The sequence below is a fragment of the Larimichthys crocea genome, chromosome XII (assembly GCF_000972845.2).
Source record: "Larimichthys crocea isolate SSNF chromosome XII, L_crocea_2.0, whole genome shotgun sequence".
Taxonomy (NCBI): domain Eukaryota; kingdom Metazoa; phylum Chordata; class Actinopteri; family Sciaenidae; genus Larimichthys; species Larimichthys crocea.
Genome location: NC_040022.1, coordinates 25,251,767 through 25,271,860, shown reverse-complemented (window position 1 = coordinate 25,271,860; position 20,094 = coordinate 25,251,767). Strand labels below are relative to the sequence as shown.

General features: G+C 40.3%; 2 protein-coding genes and 1 long non-coding RNA gene across 6 annotated transcripts; 1 reads left to right on the top strand and 2 right to left on the bottom strand.

Moving 5' to 3' along the window:
* The first annotated feature begins 1,147 nt into the window (after nt 1-1,147).
* Nucleotides 1,148-8,276, top strand: slc27a1a (solute carrier family 27 member 1a). Of its 3 annotated transcripts, none has more exons than XM_019264979.2 (14): nt 1,148-1,360; nt 1,464-1,616; nt 1,852-2,019; nt 2,103-2,497; nt 3,144-3,311; nt 3,883-3,952; nt 4,045-4,136; nt 4,228-4,337; nt 4,455-4,664; nt 4,749-4,875; nt 5,802-5,939; nt 6,632-6,796; nt 6,927-7,073; nt 7,181-8,276. In XM_019264979.2, exons 3-14 carry the CDS (start codon nt 1,853-1,855, stop codon nt 7,336-7,338), a joined length of 1,947 nt encoding a protein of 648 aa, XP_019120524.1. In that variant the 5' UTR covers nt 1,148-1,360; nt 1,464-1,616; nt 1,852; the 3' UTR covers nt 7,339-8,276. The 3 variants fall into 3 exon arrangements, with proteins under 3 accessions (XP_019120524.1, XP_027141342.1, XP_010728681.2); XM_027285541.1 differs by having other exon boundaries at nt 1,458-1,616; XM_010730379.3 differs by having other exon boundaries at nt 1,148-1,616.
* trim35-13 (tripartite motif containing 35-13) lies at nt 8,058-13,062 on the bottom strand. 2 transcript variants are annotated; one of them, XM_027285542.1, is made up of 6 exons: nt 13,010-13,062; nt 9,768-9,863; nt 9,440-9,670; nt 9,304-9,326; nt 9,084-9,202; nt 8,058-8,998 (listed from the first exon to the last, which is right to left on the bottom strand). In XM_027285542.1, exons 1-6 carry the CDS (start codon nt 13,055-13,057, stop codon nt 8,460-8,462), a joined length of 1,056 nt encoding a protein of 351 aa, XP_027141343.1. In that variant the 5' UTR covers nt 13,058-13,062; the 3' UTR covers nt 8,058-8,459. The 2 variants fall into 2 exon arrangements, with proteins under 2 accessions (XP_027141343.1, XP_010728738.3); XM_010730436.3 differs by lacking the exon at nt 13,010-13,062 and adding an exon at nt 10,689-11,233.
* A 2,888-nt stretch (nt 13,063-15,950) lies between these two features.
* On the bottom strand, nt 15,951-17,109 carry LOC113747121 (uncharacterized). The gene is made up of 3 exons (XR_003463359.1): nt 17,041-17,109; nt 16,132-16,226; nt 15,951-16,037 (listed from the first exon to the last, which is right to left on the bottom strand). It is a non-coding gene; the product is annotated as an uncharacterized LOC113747121 (long non-coding RNA).
* Nucleotides 17,110-20,094: the final 2,985 nt, after the last annotated feature.

The window sequence follows — 20,094 nt, the reverse complement described above, 5'->3', positions numbered from 1 at the left end:
ATAAAAGTATAATTTATTAAATTAAGTCCCATATTTTAAAACTCTCTCTTTGCAGCACAGACAGATAAACTGAGGTACACTTGTGACATTGTGACAGTTTAGGGTCAACAGTCAACCGGGGGAGTTGAGGAACTGGAAGGGTGAGCTGCAAAAGACAAATGAGCAAATGTTTTTTTGGCAGAACAGTTTGTGGAACAGGTTTACACATCTAGTTTGAGAACCTGTTGTGCAACCAAATAAAAGAAGCAGAAATTCCATACGTTCTCTACATTTCCACACCACAGCGACATTGCAGTAAAGTAAAAAAAGAAAAGTTTCACAAGAAATATTTCCTCCCCAGTGACTACTTATTGTAATGAAGACAAAACGATAGCACTAGACAGTGAAGCGCGTATCATTCATCATTAATTATCATTCATGAGTACATTTTTATTCAAGACCTCGCTGTTGTTCTGAATTACTTGACACATTTTAGACGGCACAGCAGGATGGTATGAAAACATTAGCTATAAATTGGTCAGTGGTTTTGTTTTAGAGTAGTTTAACGTTGCCTGTAATTCCTTGTAGATGACACTGAAGATGAGGACACAGTAATAACTACACCTCATCATTATGAATCCACATTCTTGTGATGCAGTTCAACCAAAGTCACAGAAACTTAACCAGGGAGAAAGATGGATTTATTCTTCTGGTGTTACGTATGGCCTCCTGGAATCAGATCTGGGACCTCTGGGTTTACATCTTAATGAGGAGGACACTACTTTTCAGAGTGTGCACACACAGAGACCCACAGTGACAGCTTAAGCAGGGAGGCTTTTTTAGTCTGCAATAACCATGATGCTTTTGGACTTGGACTGAAATAAATGATGTCTTTCATGTGTAAGAATATAAAAAAAAAAACGTTGTGTAATTTTCAACAGGCCTTATTCAGCAAGCCAAGAGCAGCAGGGTGAATATGGGATGGAGACAGACTTTCTCAACATTTCACAGCGTTTAGTTAGTAGTCTGTGTCAGTGCTACTATCAATAGCGGCCACCTGCAAATCTGGTGGTCGGGAAATTGGGTGGCGTTAGTATTGTCCAATAGAAAAACTGTAAAAGTTTAACATGCGTCGATTTCAACCAATGGCTGAGCCGCTGGAGAAAGCGCACACCCAAAGGCGGGCGGTGCTTCTTTAGCAACGACTCTATTCAATATGGAGTACAGAAAATAGACAGTTTCAGTCCCCGTTTCCCTGCTCTCATTCAGATTTCGCTCACTTTTTTAAATGTCGGGCACAAGTTATGAACTCTCCCTCACAGACGTCAGCTCCCGGGACCCGCTCGCGTACGTTTGACGCATTTGGAGACATGGTTTGAATGTAATTTATTTACTAGCATACTCAACAACAACCTCGCTGCCGAACAGGCTGAAACTGTCCAACACTTTAAAACTACGGGTTTCCTTTTTAAAAAAAGCGCCAGGTTACATAACAGGACATATATAATCGACGCTCTCAATATCCGGAGGAAGGTTTGAATCATTTGTAGTTTGCGCGAAAGTAACGTGACAAGTTTTGCCGACCCGGCGGGGTTATCGGGTGAAAGGTGACATCGCTTCAGTCTATTGACTCGTAGGTAAGTTGTGTGAAATGCATGCAGGCCTGTGAGGATGATTGTTATGTGACCTTGGGTGATGTTTGTTTATGATGTGAGCGACTTTTTAATCCTAACTTTATCCTTGCTCATGCAAAAGGAAGTTTCTTGTATGTACTAGTCTGTGCCATTCTGTACTGTGGCACTCAACTTCCTGAATAAAACCCATGTAGTCTGTCATAAAAAGCCACTTTTCTCCATTTTCCTCCATGACAAGAATGCACAATGCAGCGAGTGTCTCAGCCTCTTTGGGATCCATGGGACTGCTGCGTCTCTTCGGGGTGTCCTGGTCCTGGAGTCTAGCAGCAGGCCTTGGAGTGTATCTGGGCACAAGAACCTGGAAATACTTCTACATTGCAGCACTTACCGCCAAGAGAGACCTCAAGTAAATCAAATATGTCCAAATATAGTTATGAGCATGCTTGTGGATCTGTGTTATTAATTTCTCCTTGTCTTCCTCCTCACCAGTGGCCTGTATGTGCTGTTGAGAGTGAAGCTGGCTCTGTGGCGCTACATGCGCAATGGAAGTAATATTCCTTCCATATTCGCCCAGACAGTAAAACGCCATCCGAATAAACCAGCACTGATCTATGAGGCCACAGGGGAAACGTGGACCTTCACACAGCTGGACGAGCTGTCTAACGCAGTGGCTCACTGGGCGAGAGATCAGGGATGGGTCTCAGGGGATGTGGTGGCCCTCTTCATGGAAAGCAGGCCGTTACAGGTTGCACTTTGGCTGGGCTTCGCCAAGGTTGGGGTGGAAGCTGCACTTATCAACTTCAACCTCCGCCATGATTCCCTGTTGCACTGTATCGGGGTGTCGGGGTCACGGGCTATTGTGTTCGGAGCCGAGCTTGCTGATGGTAAGGATGTGTTAGACAAAGTAGTCAAAGCAGATCAAGAAGTCAGCATTTAGCCTCTAATGCTGTATCATTGGAGGAGTACATAAAAGAATGTCTTGCTCACATTCTGCAATTTATATAAAAAGGCTGATCATTGTGCTGTAATTGCAGGCAAAAGTCCTGAAATACTCAGCAACCTCTAACAAATGTCATGATTGATTAACGTTTTGTGTGTGACATCATATGAGCACTTGTGTGGGACATAATCTGTGATAATGACTGTGTCTCCAACATGTCATGTGTTCAGGACATGCTGCCAGAGATCACATTGCCTGTCAACTGCTTCTGTGCCATTTCTCTTTTTACAGTTGACTCTGTTCGTACAAACACTCTTTTGTCTTTGTGGTTTCCGTTATGTCCTAATTGTGTGTGTGTGTAATCAGGTTTGCTAAATGTTTTCATTATTTGAACAACGGTCCATTTGGTTTCTTTGCTTTTCTTTTAATGGTGTCGTTTTTCAGTTTTATACTTCAGAAATCATGTTATAATTAGTTTATTTAAAAAGATAATTAAATTAAATTACAGGATATATTTAATTTCCCATGAATTGTCCTGACTGGTGTCCTTTTTTTCCTGTCTTCTTCTTGTTCCCCGCACTGAATGTCAGCCATGTTGGAGGTCAGCTCTTCCTTGAGCAAGTCCATGGTACGGTTCTGTACAGGAGACCTCAGTGCAGAACATCTGGCCAGACTGAGTGCTCAACCTCTGGACCCATTTTTAGCTGCTGCATCTAAACATCCCCCTTCCCCTTGTGTTCACTCCAAAGGCATGAATGGTGAGTATCTCTATCGCTTACTGAATTCAACACTGACTCTGTGTCTGTTAGCGAGTTTTCATCTTCATTTCAACATCATTTGGTCTACCTCATTTTGATTAATATCTTGCACATTTTATTTATATTTATTTTACCATGTCCCATAGTAATTCTAGTCTGCTGTCCAGTTTCTGAACTGGGATTGCTTCTCGGTTATTACATGACTCAAGCGTGACGAGGCTGATTTTTGGTTTTGGAACTTTTGAGAATTTTGAATTCAAGACAGATGTTGAAATTATTCTGTCTGAATAACAAAGCATGTTCCAGAACAATGGTAAATCTGTCTTAGATGAATTAATGTATACTGTATACAGTATTAAAGGTGTGAGCCCGAGACATACACCAGATAACAAACTTAAGGTCTGTTTTTCTCGAGAAAAACATGCAGCTGAATGAAAACAATTAAAATATGTGTTCTGGTATTCTTTGGGTTCACTGATGATATTCCAGTATTTGCTGAAATGCTGTGAAGACACCTGTACTGATTTTAATCTTGCAGTGTGTAATTATAATGCTCTATTCTCTCCTGCAGACCGACTATTTTACATTTACACCTCTGGCACCACAGGACTGCCCAAGGCTGCCATTGTGGTGCACAGTCGGTACGTTACTCAAAATAAAGAACCGCTTTCCAGACTTGTTACAGTTGCTGCAGAGCTGATAATAGACTATCTCTCCTGTGTTCCCACAATAGTTACTACAGAATTGCTGCTTTTGGGTATTTTGCCTTTCGCATGCGTCCTGATGACATCATCTATGACTGCCTGCCTCTCTATCACTCAGCAGGTATGTGATGCATGCCTCCAGCTTTTGATGGGTATATTTTTCCATTTTAGATTTTGCATAACCTGTTGTGTTTGCTGTCTCTTCTTGCCAGGTAATATCATGGGAATTGGTCAGTGTCTGATCCATGGACTCACTGTGGTAGTGAAAAAGAAATTCTCTGCCAGCCGCTTCTGGGATGATTGCATTAAGCACAACTGCACTGTAAGAGTTAATGCATGGAAAATGTTGAGACGGTCCATATTTTCTAAAATCAATAACTATAAAACATTGATTTTGAACAAGTACTGCCACAATAACAACACTACTTTCCGGTTGTAGGTGGTGCAGTATATTGGGGAAATCTGCCGCTACCTCCTGTCACAGCCAGTGCATCCATCAGAAAAAGGCCACAAAGTTCGGCTAGCAGTGGGAAATGGGTTGCGTCCCAGTGTGTGGGAGTCCTTCACAAAACGTTTTGGGGTGGCACAGATTGGCGAGTTCTACGGAGCAACAGAGTGCAACTGTAGCATTGCGAACATGGATGGAAAGGTGAGTAACAATAACAGCTCAATTTTTGTTTTCACTAACAAAATGTGAATTGGATCAGATTTTAACCTATTCTGTCCTACTTAGGTTGGAGCCTGTGGATTTAACAGTCGCATTCTCCCCAACGTGTACCCAATCCGTCTGGTCAGGGTGGACGAGGACAGCATGGAACTGGTTCGCAACAGCCAGGGCCTCTGTGTGCCTTGCCGCCCTGGTAATAAATACAAATTTTTAGTGCTGTCAGAATTAACGCGTTAAAAAAAATTAACGCGGTTTTGTTTACTTCCGGTGGCAGCCGCCATTTTGGATGTGGCAAAGTAGAGCTTTGTTTCCCAGATATATTAGTGTGTGTGTGAATGGGTGTATAAGAGGCATTAACTTAAAGCCCTCACGGAGACTGCGCCCTGGGCGGTCGCCCACATTGCCCATAGCTAAAACCGGCCCTGCTTGTTTTAGTTTACGGGCAGATCTGCCACATCCAATATGGCGGACACGTTAACGTATCGCAGCAACGGACCAACCTGCTCAGTGAGGCGTCTGTGTATATATGTCTATGATCTATCCTAACTAAAGGAGAGTCTGTGGTGTAAAGATGGATAAGGACGGACTTTTAGGGGGAACATTTCATTTTAAAAAGTTGCCCGACGGCTCGTTGGACAAAAACAAGGCAATTTGCACAGTTTGCAAAGCCGAATTTAAATTCCACAGAAGTAACACGACTTTAACATATCACCTCAAAGCAAAACACCCAGTCTACATTACAGGAGTGTGGCACTCCTCAGTACTTTTTCCTCATTCTGGCTTTTTCTGTTTGCACTGTGCATATGTGCACCTTAAGCCAATAACATGAATGAATTTCATATACTTTATCTGAGTTTATTCTACATTAATTTGATCATTTTACATAAATAAATATTCATTATAAGCTTCAGTCTCAGAAAAATGCATTTAATTTATTGATACATTTATTGATAGATTAATCGCGATTAATTACAGAAATTTTTGCGATTAATAAATTTTTTTTAATCGATTGACAGCCCTACTAATTTTACAACAATGACTTTGCTAGATGTAGCACATGGTTGTTGATGGTGTTGTTCTTTCGAAAGCATTCTTATTAGACTCCTCCATGTCTTGCAGGGGAGCCAGGGCTTTTGGTGGGTCGTATCAACCAGCAGGACCCATTACGGCGTTTTGATGGCTATGCTAACCAGGATGCTACACGGAAGAAGATAGCTCAGAACGTTTTTAAGAAGAATGATTCTGCATATATATCAGGTTCCAATCCTTTTTATTTCTCTAAATACATATGACGACTTGAATTGCAAAAACCTGATTACCTTGAGTGCGCAAAAGACATGATTTAGTCAGATAAATCTGTTCTTGCAAATTATTCGTATTATATTGTATCATAACACTCAACACAGTGTTCATTATTTCAAAATGTGTAATGAGTCTTTTTAAGACGAAGATGAAGGTTCCCACAAGTCACTGAAATCTTGAAAAATCGAAGCCTTGCCAGTTTTTAAAAATAAACATGGGTTATTGAAAATGCTTGAATTTATATATTTTGTGGAATAACAGAAATTTAAGATCATTAACACATTCAAGTCTCTCTCTTAAATTGTTGTCTGGGAGCTTATGTAAAGTCTGTATTTGTAATTGACCATGATCCATTTCTCAAACTATTCTGTGTTGAGTCCTTGGATTTTAGGGAAATTGGGCCTGGGAAGTTCTTGAAAAATCCTTGGTTCTTTTGATGTTTAAGTGGGAACAACCTTTTTTTTTTATATAACTCCTAAAACTCCTGAAAGTTGAAACTCTGAAAAATAAAGGCAATGTCCAATTGCCAAACTTCCTTTTATCAGTGCTCGGTAGGGGGAAATTTGATTATAGAACAGAATAGAAGCCCTTTATTGTCATTGCACCTTGTACAACAAAATTAACAATGTGGCACTTGTCTACTTAAGGTGATGTGCTGGTGATGGATGACCTGGGCTACATGTACTTCCGTGACCGTGGCGGAGACACATTTCGTTGGAGAGGAGAAAATGTCTCCACCACAGAGGTGGAGGGCATACTCAGCAATCTTCTGGGTCAGACTGACGTAGCTGTGTATGGTGTGACAGTGCCAGGTGATGGTTAACTCTGTATACTTACTGCTTTCATTGTCACATTGGAACCAGGATTGTTATTTCTCTAATGCAAATTGCTTTTGACTGTACTCGCTACTTGAAAAGCATTTATCTCCATGTGTCATAACAGGTGTTGAAGGTAAGGCAGGTATGGCTGCCATTGCAGACTCTACAGGAAGTTTTGACTGCAGTGATTTCTTGCTGAAAATCCAGCAAGCTCTTCCTCCATATGCTCGCCCTGTGTTCCTGCGTATCTCCCCACATGTAGACACCACAGGTAAACTGTCGTAATGTCCCTCCTGAGTTCATAAAATTATTGCTATCCTTAACGATTTAATATCAGTAAGTGATCATCTGTTGTGTTTATCTCACATTCCTGTGTAGGTACATTTAAAATCCAGAAAACCAGGCTGCAAAGGGAGGGATACGACCCACGTGTTACCACTGACCAGATCTACTTTTTGAACACTAGAGCTGCACGTTATGAGGCTATAGAGGAGGAGCTTTACAATGCTATAGCGGAGGGAAGAATGTCTCTATGACACAGAGGCCATAGCAGGGCAGTGTTGGTGGCTCAGTTTAACAGATGCTGTTGAGAGAAGATAACTTATGCACATGCTGGTGTTTGGATCAGTCAGTCTTGGTGCACCACTGGCATGGTGGATTTTAACCTTTGGCTGGATTTTAACCTTTCAGGGAACAGAATTGAGATGACTATTTACATAGGCAGAGTATTGTTACTGATGATGTTCTAACACTGTATGATTAACAGACCAGGAGGTAAACGAAGGGGATTTATTTACTTTTTAATAACTGCTTTTTAATTAGTAAATGAACACCTCAATAAGCTGTTGAGCATTACCGCACATACAGTGGGTATTTCCCACAACCCATTTGAAATAGGATACATGTTACAATAAAGTGGTAAGGACAGAAAAGGGTAGCATTACATCAAACTCTGTTACAGGGTATACACCCATTTATGAAATATGCTGCAAGAATAACGGTGTAGGTTTAAGCAATAATTGAGTGTGAAGTTATGAAGTTACTGCTGTGTGCTTTGGATGAGGCTGCAAGACAAGACTTCAGCATGCAGTACATGTGGCAACTAGATCAAACACTAACCATAGTCATTTTTTTAATGCAATGGATAACTAATCTTACTTGTCATATTTGAACCTCTGAACAACAGTGGCACGGGTTTGCAAATACACAAAAGTTGTTACTGTATGTGCCTTATATGAAACTGCAGATCTGTTTCTTTTTTTATGCTTTTCTTGGAAATCACAGTAGTGATTTTGTGTCATGCAAAACTGAGTCACACATAGTGACTGTCACTTAATGTAACAAATCTTATCTGTGTAGTAATACATACACATAATGTGTGTGTGTGTGTGTGTTCAAGATGATGAAGTTATTTACAATTACAGATTTCCCAGACTACATTTTTGTTGTAACTGCAATTAAATATTTAAAACCATTTCTTTGTTTCATGTCATTCATTAAAAAGAAAACTTTAGAAGTACGTTATACATTTGGTTTCTTGGAAATGTCGTTCCCCACAATCATCTCTTGCAAAACAGAAAATTAACAAACCATTTCAAGCTTTAGCAGTCCTATATGTCTTTCATTGGAGTTTTTGGTAATATGCCTACAACGTGAATTAGTTGTCTGTTGACAAGATTATCCTGTTGGGTAGGATTTTCAGAGGATGCTCTTTGCAGGCAGTGCAAAAGTAGGGAAAAGCTCTGGGTGTGATGACATCTGTGAAGGTGTAGAGGGGTGTTCTCTCTCTAGGGTCATAAAAGGTCACCTTGGCTCGGTCCATGTCTAAAACTATTCTGATCACATCTGGGTGCTTTGTCATGTTCAATGGCTCCCATGGTGCTGTGCAGGCCTTATGTTCTCCATTGCGAAACCTTATAGACCAGAATCCCTCTGCTGGTGTCAGCACGTGTTTGCCCTTCCTGTTGATGGACTCACTGGCTACTCCTACCACCCAGTAGGTGTTGTCTTTCACCTCTACGTCCCAGCTGTGGCGTCCAGTGGTATAGCCCTCTGCGGCCAGCATCTCAGCACTGATGTCAAAGCGCTCTGGGTTGTCCGGCAGTTTGAAAATCTGGGTTGAGTTCTGCACCACTGTGAGATCTTCTGAGAGGATGAAGCAGCTGGCTGCTGTGTTGGGATCTAGAACTACAGGATCTTGAGAAAGAAAAATGAAGTAGAAGTTACTAATGGCAGAAAAAGAGTTGCTCAAAGATGACTGGTATGTTTTTGAAGAACTTACTATATTTAACTATCCTCTTCATCTTTTCCCACACTTTATATTTCAGAGAGCCCAGGTGCTTGGCCACATCAATTAGAACATCAGAAATCAATTCTGGATCAAGGGTATTTCTCCAGGTTCTGAAAAGATATTTCAGTAGTTAGTTGTTGAGAACTGTGTCTGAACCATATTACCCTAAAATCAAGCTTAGCTGAATCTTAGATGTAGAATTAATACTTACCTCTTTATTGTTTCTTTGTAATTCTAAAAACAAAGTTGAAGAGGACAAGTTTTACTAAATGATGTTAATATGAATGTAAGACCCTCGCTGGTTAAGATTATTCATTCAAATTGTTTAAAGGAATAGTCTTATGTACCTTAAGAAATTGGACATCTGGGGAGGTCATCTCCTGTTCCACTAATCTGATGGTGTTGGAGAGAGATGTCATTTCGTTGCTCATGTCCTCAATTTGCTGATTAATTGTCAGATTTTTCTGATCCTTCTCAGCCTTTAAGGCAGAAAGTCTGGCAGCCTCCTGCTCTTTCAGGAAACAGTGCAGGGATTTAAAGTCCTCTTTGATCTGTGTTTCAGTATGTTCAACTTGGTTCTGGAAAGAGACATGATTGAAGGGTAATCATTGCCACTACACCATGACTCTCTGGTATGTTCAAATTAACATAATGTACTGATGGAACTCACAGTACCTTGACATGTTCTGCCATTTCCTCACAGACCGTTTTTGCCTTCTTGTATAGGTGCAACTTCTCTTTCAATGGCAGCAACGCATTCTTTAGTTCCTCCTATAGTCAATGACATCAACACACAACAAGGTCAGTCTGGCAGGTGGTCAAGCAGTCAACACAATGGGGGGCTTTCAGCTGCCACATACTTGCCCATAAAGCTATTCCCCTGTAAATGCAAAGCTGCACATACAGCAGCATCACATTTGGATAACAGTGGAAAAGTTTCTAGTGCCCTGGGAACAGCAAAATTAAGCCCATGCAAGTCAGAATTAAGACAGGGAGAAAATATGGCAACCAATAGATTATTTTCATATTAATAGACTGATAGATTGAATGTAGCGTCACAGAAACCTTGAGGGAGTCATGTTTCAGTTCTCTCTGGACTCCAACAGCAACAGCAAACCAAAAATATAAACCTATTATTAGAATGTTAATGAACCCTGCCAAACACCTTCACACATATCAGCATATCAGGCTTTGAGAAGCGCAAAGGTAGGCACGGAAATAAAATAAAAAAACAGTGAAAAATACTATTACAACTTAAAATGTGTACAAGCTAAAAGTTAAAATAATGTCCAGGTACATAGCACCACTTCTGCTATTCATGAATGATGGATATCCTCCAAGATTCGTAACAGGAAGGCCAATCAGTTAAGATCAAATTAAGTGAATTCTCATCACATTTTGATCAATTTTAAATAACCTTAGGTACAATGTGACAGGTATTTCAATAACCATCATATTCTCAAGGTATAATTATCTTTTGCAAAACAGGAGTAAACATTTTTGGTAATGCAAGATTTCCCGAAGATATGCAGCTCAAACAACGAAAATGTGCTACCAGTGTTAAAACTGGGGTCACCAACCCTGTAACTTGCCTACCTTACAGTCATGAGCACCTTCCCCAATGGGGTAGAGCCTGTGCCCAAAGTGTGTAGCTGCCTTCCCACACAAACCACAGATGGGCTCCAAGTCCTCCAAACAGAACAATGTAAGCTTTTCTCCATGCTCCTTACAAGCCCCTGGGTCATTCTTGCTTCTATCCAGCTTGAAGGATTCACAGGACCTCTCCAGCGTACGGCTCACAACTATTTGATCCATGGAGTATTGGCACCAGCATAAAGGACAGTAGTGTGAATCCCCACTGCCTTGTGTCTCCCAGCTGTCTTTTAAACAGGCTTTACAGAATCTGTGTCTGCAAGTGAGCACCACAGGCTGACTAAGAATATGTCCACAAATTGGACAGGAAAGGTCATCCTCACTATGAGTGTGTCTGGCAGCCATTCTTCTTTAGAGGGCTTTGATGACAAGGCACGATCCGAGGTCCCTCCCATGCCTCTGCGAGGCGACCTCATATTAACCTCAGCAATAACTGTGAATACCGTAGATCCCCCAAAGGCTCATCCTGGGTAACACTGTGCTGTGTTGAGCACATCATGCATTCACAAATAAACACGACACCTGAGAATAAAACAAATTGGCTAGAGTTATAACCATGCTATGATCACCTCTTTTAGTTATTTAGGATGTCTGTTGAAATAACCTGTCACAGTTTACAGAGAAATAATTTCCAAAATAAGACTCGGGGCAAAGATATAAATAGACAGGCGTAACAAATTTGGACTGAAGTTATGTGGGTAAAGAAATATCTTCCTGCTGATCATGGTAACAGTGTTCACAGTGAAGTTTAGCTTTAAGGCATCCGCTTTTTAAGACTGACACAGAGTTATTTTTAAAATATCACTAAGTCAATTCCTCTTGTGGTAAACAACACAAAACAGTTGTCAGAGATTATAAGGGCAAATACAAGATGTGCACAGAGTAGCATGATTGACTTGAAGGTTAATTTGTTAATTTTTAAAAGTATTTCACAGTAAGATGACCTTGTTTGTACAGTCTAATGTAGTATTTTGTTGTAATAGTCAGCTGTGCACCCAAAATAGGACCAGTGCGTATACAGACAGAGAAAGAAAATAGAAAACACTATGTAGGTCATCACTGCTTCCATATTTTTGTATAATATATAATAGATATAATTTAGATGATATATAAATTAGATTCATGATCAGTTTTAAGCCACTGGTCTTGGGGCGGTTGGTAGTGCAGTGGGTTGTGCAGCCGCCCCGTGTGCAGAGGCTACAGTCCTCGCTGCAGTCCTCGAATCCCGCATCGGACGGCCCCTTACTGCGTGTCATCCCCCCTCTCTCTGCCCCCTGCCTTCTGTCTATCTTCAGCTGTCCTATCATTAAAGGCCAAAAAAATAATATTTAAAAAAGCCACTGGTCTTGCAAATTATTAGTGTGTGTGTGTGTTTATAGATAATGGTGACATACATTAGCTACTGAAGGCTTTATCTTGTATTTTGACATGACATTAGATATTATTAGGTTAGGTTATTATTTAGAATAATAAAGTTAGGTATAATTGATTTTTATTTGATTGCAGTCCCCTAAAACATTCTAACATATCCCAGACAAGACATAACTGTGTCAACATCATCGATAAAGAGTCCAACATCGATCTTGATTATATCCTGTGTAGTGTACTGAGTGAAAAGTTTTATTTTCATTCATCCATCGGTCTTGTGGAGATGGCAAAGTGAAAATTTGATTTGTGTCTGTGACAGTGCCCGGGGCAATCAGAGCCATTGACAGTAACAGTCAACAGAACCACTGCCCTACCTCCCTCACACACACACGCACACATGTACACAGTACAGCCAGGCCATAGTTGACTGTTAAGTTATATTCAAATGACAGATTGATTGCTTTGCCATGTGGGTTTGTGGGTTTGCATGTTTACACTGTGTGTGTGTGTGTGTGTGTGTGTGTGTGTGTGTGTGTGTGAGTGAATGCTGATATCTAATACAGAGGCCAACAGACGTAATTAGGAGGCTGAAATTTTACACAGTGCACACCCTACAGAGCCCATGGGGAGGAGCAGGGGCTCTATGTGAAACTGAACTTTTCCATGACACATTTTCATTATAGGGCTGTGCAGGTTTTCTAGGTCTAATTTGCAATTTCCAACATTTGCCTTGGAATAATCATTGTCTTCTCTAAAGATCATTCTTCATGTTTAAGTAACCTACACGCATAATCTACAGAAACATGAAGTGTGTCCCCTGTATCCATATTTGGACTGACACTTTTCTGATACTTCAACATTTTAGAAAGAATAGAATGAATTTTTATTCAGCTTACCTTACAATCCTTGAATGCCTCTGTTATGGGGTACACTCTGTGATTCATATGCAGTCCTGATCTATGGCATATGGAGCAGACAGGTTCCAGATCAACTGCACATATGAGAAACAGTCTCTCTCCATGTGCTCCACATGATTTACGTGGAAGTCCAAGGCTTGCTTTGAAGCAGAGAGGGCATTCTTTAGTGCCATGTTTTATCCAGAGTTTCTCCAAACAGGAATTACAAAAGCTAAAATCACAACCGATGCAGCAGAGGACCACTGAAGTCACAAAGATGTCCCTACACACAGCACAGCACGTCTCATCCACACCCTGACATGAGATGTCAACCTCCATCTGTGAAATTCAGTGCAGCACTGATGGGTCTCTACCAGGCAGTACAACCCATGTTCTCTCCGTATGTACAGCATGTACCATATGTGTCCTGAAGGAGAGAGACCCAGCTCCTCTAGTTTCACCATAAATAATATGGCCTGGCAGATTTTGAGCTCAGTTTCAAACCATGTTAAACTGGAAAAGGACACATACAAACATGGAACATTTTCCCCTTAGCTAAGTATAGGGGGAAAGATGTATGAGCTATATAATAATTTTATGCATTAAAGCTCTTTAGTGGTACTGGTTATTTCTTCTAATTTCATGCCTTGATATAATTTTATTAATATGAGGGCAGGTAATCTTGTAATATTATATCAATTATGTGTTTGTTTATATCCTTTATATGTCTCTTCATCCTTAAATAGGAAAAGTGTACTTTTCAGTTATTGTAACTGCAATTGGGGCTTCTTACTAAGTTAAAAAAAAACATGTTTATATGGCCTACTTTAATGTTAAAGAAGCATTTAAACAGATTAAAGGCGACTTTAATATTAAGTAAAAGAATGACATCATACAAGGCTGTATCACAAGCTCATAATAGAAACCTGTAGACAGAATGCATTTACACAATTAATTAAAAGGTAAAATGAATTTAATAGTGGGCATTTGGAGCTTAGTGTATAATGAGCCTATTTATAATAAATCAAATATATCGACTAGACCATTTTCTAAAAGGCTGCAGGTTATGCAGGATATAACTCAAGACAGGAAAAGGTCATTATTAGCAACACTAATGTGGTACTTTCTTCTCCTCCACACACACATTACAACCCATTTATGAATATGCTGCAAGAATAACGGTGAGGTTTAAGCAATAATTGAGTGTGAGTTATGAAGTTACTGCTGTGCGCTTGGATGAGGCTGCAAGACAAGACTTCAGCATGCAGTACATGTGGCAACTAGATCAAACACTAACCATAGTCATTTTTTTTAATGCAATGGATAACTAATCTTACTGTCATATTTGAACCTCGAACAACAGTGGCACGGGTTTGCAAATACACAAAAGTTGTTACGTATGTGCCTATATGAAACTGCAGATCTGTTTCTTTTTTTATGCTTTTCTTGGAAATCACAGTAGTGATTTTGTGTCATGCAAAACTGAGTCACACATAGTGACTGTCACTCAATGTAACAAATCTTATCTGTGTAGTATACATACACATAATGTGTGTGTGTGTGTGTGTTCAAGATGATGAAGTTATTTACAATTACAGATTCCCAGACTACATTTTTGTTGTAACTGCAATTAAATATTTAAAACCATTTCTTTGTTTCATGTCATTCATTAAAAAGAAAACTTTAGAAGTACGTTTATACATTTGGTTTCTTGGAAATGTCGTTCCCCACAATCATCTCTTGCAAAACAGAAATTAACAAACCATTTCAAGCTTTAGCAGTCCTATATGTCTTTCATTGGAGTTTTTGGTAATAGCCTACAACGGGAATTAGTTGTCTGTTGACAAGATATCCTGTTGGGTAGGATTTTCAGAGGATGCTCTTTGCAGGCAGTGCAAAAGTAGGGAAAGCTGGGGTGGATGACATCTGTGAAGGTGTAGAGGGGTGTTCTCTCCTAGGGTCATAAAAGGTCACCTTGGCTCGGTCCATGTCTAAAACTATCTGATCACATCTGGGTGCTTTGTCATGTCAATGGCTCCCATGGTGCTGTGCAGGCCTTATGTTCCCATTGCGAAACCTTATAGACCAGAACCCTCTGCTGGTGTCAGCACGTGTTTGCCCTTCCTGTTGATGGACTCACTGGCTACTCCTACCACCCAGTAGGTGTTGTCTTTCACCCTACGTCCCAGCTGTGGCGTCCAGTGGTATAGCCCTCTGCGGCCAGCATCTCAGCACTGATTTCAAAGCGCTCTGGGTTGTCCGGCAGTTTGAAAATCGGAGTAGAGTTCTGCACCACTGTGAGATCTTCTGAGAGGATGAAGCAGCTAGCTGTGTGTTGGGATCTAGAACTACAGGATCTTGAGAAAGAAAAATGGAAGTAGAAGTTACTAATGGCAGAAAAAGAGTTGGCCAATAAAACATGACTGGTATGTGTTTTAAGAACTTACTATATTTAACTATCCTCTTCATCTTTTCCCACACTTTATATTTCAGAGAGCCCAGGTGCTTGGCCACATCAATTAGAACATCAGAAATCAATTCGGATCAAGGGTATTTCTCCAGGTTCTGAAAAGAGAATTTCAGTAGTTAGTTGTTGAGAACTGTGTCTGAACCATATTACCCTAAAATCAAGCTTAGCTGAATCTTAGATGTAGAATTAATACTTACCTCTTATTGTTTCTTTGTAATTCTAAAAACAAAGTTGAAGAGGACAAGTTTTACTAAGTGATGTTAATATGAATGTAAGACCCTCTCTGGTTAAGATTATTCATTCAAATTGTTTAAAGGAATAGTCTTATGACCTTAAGAATTGGACATCTGGGGAGGTCATCTCCTGTTCCACTAATCTGATGGTGTTGGAGAGAGTGTCATTCGTTGCTCATGTCCTCAATTTGCTGATTAATTGTCAGATTTTTCTGATCCTTCTCAGCCTTTAAGGCAGAAGTCTGGCAGCCTCCTGCTCTTTCAGGAAACAGTGCAGGGATTTAAAGTCCTCTTTGATCTGTGTTTCAGTATGTTCAACTTGGTTCTGGAAAGAGACAGTGAAGGGTAATCATTGCCACCACACCATGACTCTATGGTATGTTCAAATTAACATGATGTACTGATGGAACTCACAGTACCTTGACATGTTCTGCCATTTCCTCACAGACCGTTTTTGCCTTCTTGTATAGGGTAACTTCTCTTTCAATGGCACCAATGCATTCTTTAGTTCCTCCTATAGTCAATGACATCAACACACAACAAGGTCAGTCTGGCAGGTGGTCAAGCAGTCAACACAATGGGGGGCTTTCAGCTGCCACATACTTGCCCATAAAGCTATTCCCCTGTAAATGCATAGCTGCACATACAGCAGCATCACATTTGGATAACAGTGGAAAGTTTCTAGTGCCCTGGGAACAGCAAAATTAAGCCCATGCAAGTCAGAATTAAGACAGGGAGAAAATATGGCAACCAATAGATTATTTTCATATTAATAACTGATAGAATGAATGTAGCGTCACAGAAACCTTGAGGGAGTCATGTTTCAGTTCTCTCTGGACTCCAACAGCAACAGCAAACCAAAAATATAAACCTATTATTAGAATGTTAATGAACCCTGCCAAACACCTTCACACATATCAGCATATCAGGCTTTGAGAAGCGCAAAGGTAGGCACGGAAATAAAATAAAAAACAGTGAAAAATACTATTACAACTTAAAATGTTTACAAGCTAAAGTTAAAATGATGTCCAGGTACATACACCACTTCTGCTATTCATGAATGAGGATATCCCCAAGATTTGTAACAGGAAGGCCGATCAGTTAAGATCAAATTAAGTGAATTCTCATCACATTTTGATCAATTTTAAATACCTTAGGTACAATGTGACAGGTATTTCAATGACCATCATATTCTCTAGGTATAATACTTTTGCAAAACAGGGGTAAACATTTTTGGTAATGCAAGATTCCCGAAGATATGCAGCTCAAACAATGAAAATTTGCTACCAGTGTTAAAAATGGGGTCACCAACCCCGTAACTTGCCTACCTTACAGTCATGAGCACCTTCCCCAATGGGGTAGAGCCTGTGCCCAAAGTGTGTAGCTGCTTTCCCACAAACCACAGATGGGCTCCAAGTCCTCCAAAACAGAACAATGTAAGCTTTTCTCCAGCTCCTTACAAGCCCCTGGGTCATTCTTGCTTCTATCCAGCTTGAAGGATTCACAGGACCTCTCCAGCGTACGGCTCACAACTATTTGATCCATGGAGTATTGGCACCAGCATAAAGGACAGTAGTGTGAATCCCACTGCCTTGTGTCTCCCAGCTGTCTTTTAAACAGGCTTTACAGAATCTGTGTCTGCAAGTGAGCACCACAGGCTGACTAAGAATATGTCCACAAATTGGACAGGAAAGGTCATCCTCACTATGAGTGTGTCTGGCAGCCATTCTTCTTTAGAGGGCTTTGATGACAAGGCACGATCCGAGGTCCCTCCCATGCCTCTGTGAGGGACCTCATATTAACCTCAGGAATAACTGTGAATATCTCAGATCCCCAAAGGCCATCCTGGGTAACACTGTGCTGTGTTGAGCACATCAGCATTCACAAATAAACACGACACCTGAGAATAAACAAATTGGCTAGAGTTATAACCATGCTATGATCCATCTTTTAGTTATTTAGGATGTCTGTTTGAAATAACCTGTCACAGTTTACAGAGAAAAATTTCCAAAATAAGACTCGGGGCAAAGATATAAATAGACAGGCGTAACAGATTTGGACTGAAGTTATGTGGGTAAAGAAATATCTTCCTGCTGACATGGTAACAGTGTTCACAGTGAAGTTTAGCTTAAGGCATCCGCTTTTTAGGACTGACACATAGTTATTTTTAAAATATCACTAAGTCAATTCCTCTTGTGGTAAACAACACAAAACAGTTGTCAGAGATTATAAGGCAAATACAAGATGTGCACAGAGTAGCATGATTGACTTAGGTTAATTTGTTAATTTTAAAAGTATTTCACAGTAAGATGACCTTGTTTGTACAGTCTAATGTAGTATTTTGTTGTGAGAGTCAGCTGTGCACCCAAAATAGGACCAGTGCGTATACAGACAGAGGAAGAAAATAGAAAACACTATGTAGGTCATCACTGCTTCCATATTTTTTGTATAATATATAATAAATATAATTAGATATGATATATAAATAAGATTCATGATCAGTTTTAAGCCACTGGTCTTGGGGCGGTTGGTTAGTGCAGTGGGTTTTGCAGCCCCCCGTGTGCAGAGGCTACAGTCCTCGCTGCAGTCTTCGAATCCCGCATCGGACGGCCCCTTACTGCGCGTCATCCCCCCTCTCTCTGCCCCGCTTTCTGTCTCTTCAGCTGTCCTATCATTAAAGGCCAAAAAAATAATATTTAAAAAAAAGAGCCACTGGCCTTGCAAATTATTTTGACATGACATTAGATATTATAGGTTAGGTTTATTATAGAATATTAAGTTAGGTAATTGATTTTATTTGATTGCAGTCCCCAAAACATTCTAACATATCCCAGACAAGACATAACTGTGTCAACATCATCGATAAGAGTCCAACATCGATCTTGATTATATCCTGTGTAGTGTACTGAGTGAAAAGTTTTATTTTCATCATCCATCGGTCTGTAGAGATGGCAAAGTGAAAATTTGATTTGTGTCTGTGACAGTGCCCGGGGCAATCAGAGCCATTGATAGTAACAGTCAACAGAACCACTGCCCCACCTCCCTCACACACACACACACACACACACACACACATGTACACAGTACAGCCAGGCCATAGTTGACTGTTAAGTTATATTCAAATGACAGATTGATTGCTTTGCCATGTGGGTTTGTGGGTTTGCATGTTTACACGTGGTGTGTGTGTGTGTGTGTGGTGTGTGTGTGGTGTTGTGTGTTGTGTGTGTGTGTGTGTGTGTGTTGGTGTGTGGAGTGAATGCTGATATCTAATACAGAGGCCAACAGACGTAATTAGGAGGCTGAAATTGTACACAGTGCATATCCTACAGAGCCCATGGGGAGGAGCAGGGGCTCTATGTGAAACTGAACTTTTCCATGACACATTTTTATTATAAGGTTGTGCAGTTTTCTAGGTCTAATTGCAATTTCCAACATTGCCTTGGAATAATCATTGTCTTCTCTAAGAATCATCTCATGTTTAAGTAACCTACACGCATAACCTACAGATACATGAAGTGTGTCCCCTGTATCCTATTGGACTGACACTTTTCTGATACTTCAACATTTTAGAAAGAATAGAATGAATTTTATTCAGCTTACCTTACAATCCTTAATGCCTCTGTTATGGGGTACACTCGTGATTCATATGCAGTCCTGATCTATGGCATATGGAGCAGACAGGTTCCAGATCAACTGCACATATGAGAAACAGTCTCTCTCCATGTGCTCCACATGATTTACGTGGAAGTCCAAGGCTTGCTTTGAAGCAGAGAGGGCATTCTTTAGTGCCATGTTTTATCCAGAGTTTCTCCAAACAGGAATTACAAAAGCTAAAATCACAACCGATGCAGCAGAGGACCACTGAAGTCACAAAGATGTCCCTACACACAGCACAGCACGCTCATCCACACCCGGACATGAGAGTCAACCTCCATCTGTGAAATTCAGTGCAGCACTGATGGGTCTCTTACCAGCAGTACAACCCATGTTCTCTCCGTATGTACAGCATGTACCATATGTGTCCTGAAGGAGAGAGACCCAGCTCTTAGTTTCACCATAAATAATATGGCCTGGCAGATTTTGAGCTCAGTTTCAAACCATGTTAAACTGGAAAAGGACACATACAAACATGGAACATTTTCCCCTTAGCTAAGTATAGGGGGAAAGATGTATGAGCTATATAATGAGATAATTTTATGCAATAAAGCAAGACTGTATCACAAGCTCATAATAGAAACCTATAGGCAAAGTAGACAGAATGCATTTACACAATTAATTAAAAAGTAAAATGAATTTAATAGTGGCATTTGGAGCTTAGTGTATAATGAGCCATTTATAATAATAAATCAAAGATATCGACTTGACCACTTTCTTCTCCTCCC

Excerpts from the sequence above, each read along its gene's own strand:
- trim35-13 (XM_010730436.3), bottom strand. The coding sequence starts at position 11,090 with ATGGCTGCCAGACACACTCATAGTGAGGATGACCTTTCCTGTCCAATT. Across the intron at positions 9,671-9,767 it reads AAATGGCAGAACATGTCAAG|AACCAAGTTGAACATACTGA; the intron begins GTACTGTGAGTT and ends GTCTCTTTCCAG. Across the intron at positions 9,327-9,439 it reads CAGATGTCCAATTTCTTAAG|AATTACAAAGAAACAATAAA; the intron begins GTACATAAGACT and ends CTTTGTTTTTAG.
- slc27a1a (XM_019264979.2), top strand. The coding sequence starts at position 1,853 with ATGCACAATGCAGCGAGTGTCTCAGCCTCTTTGGGATCCATGGGACTG. Across the intron at positions 2,498-3,143 it reads CGGAGCCGAGCTTGCTGATG|CCATGTTGGAGGTCAGCTCT; the intron begins GTAAGGATGTGT and ends ACTGAATGTCAG. Across the intron at positions 4,665-4,748 it reads TTGCGAACATGGATGGAAAG|GTTGGAGCCTGTGGATTTAA; the intron begins GTGAGTAACAAT and ends TGTCCTACTTAG.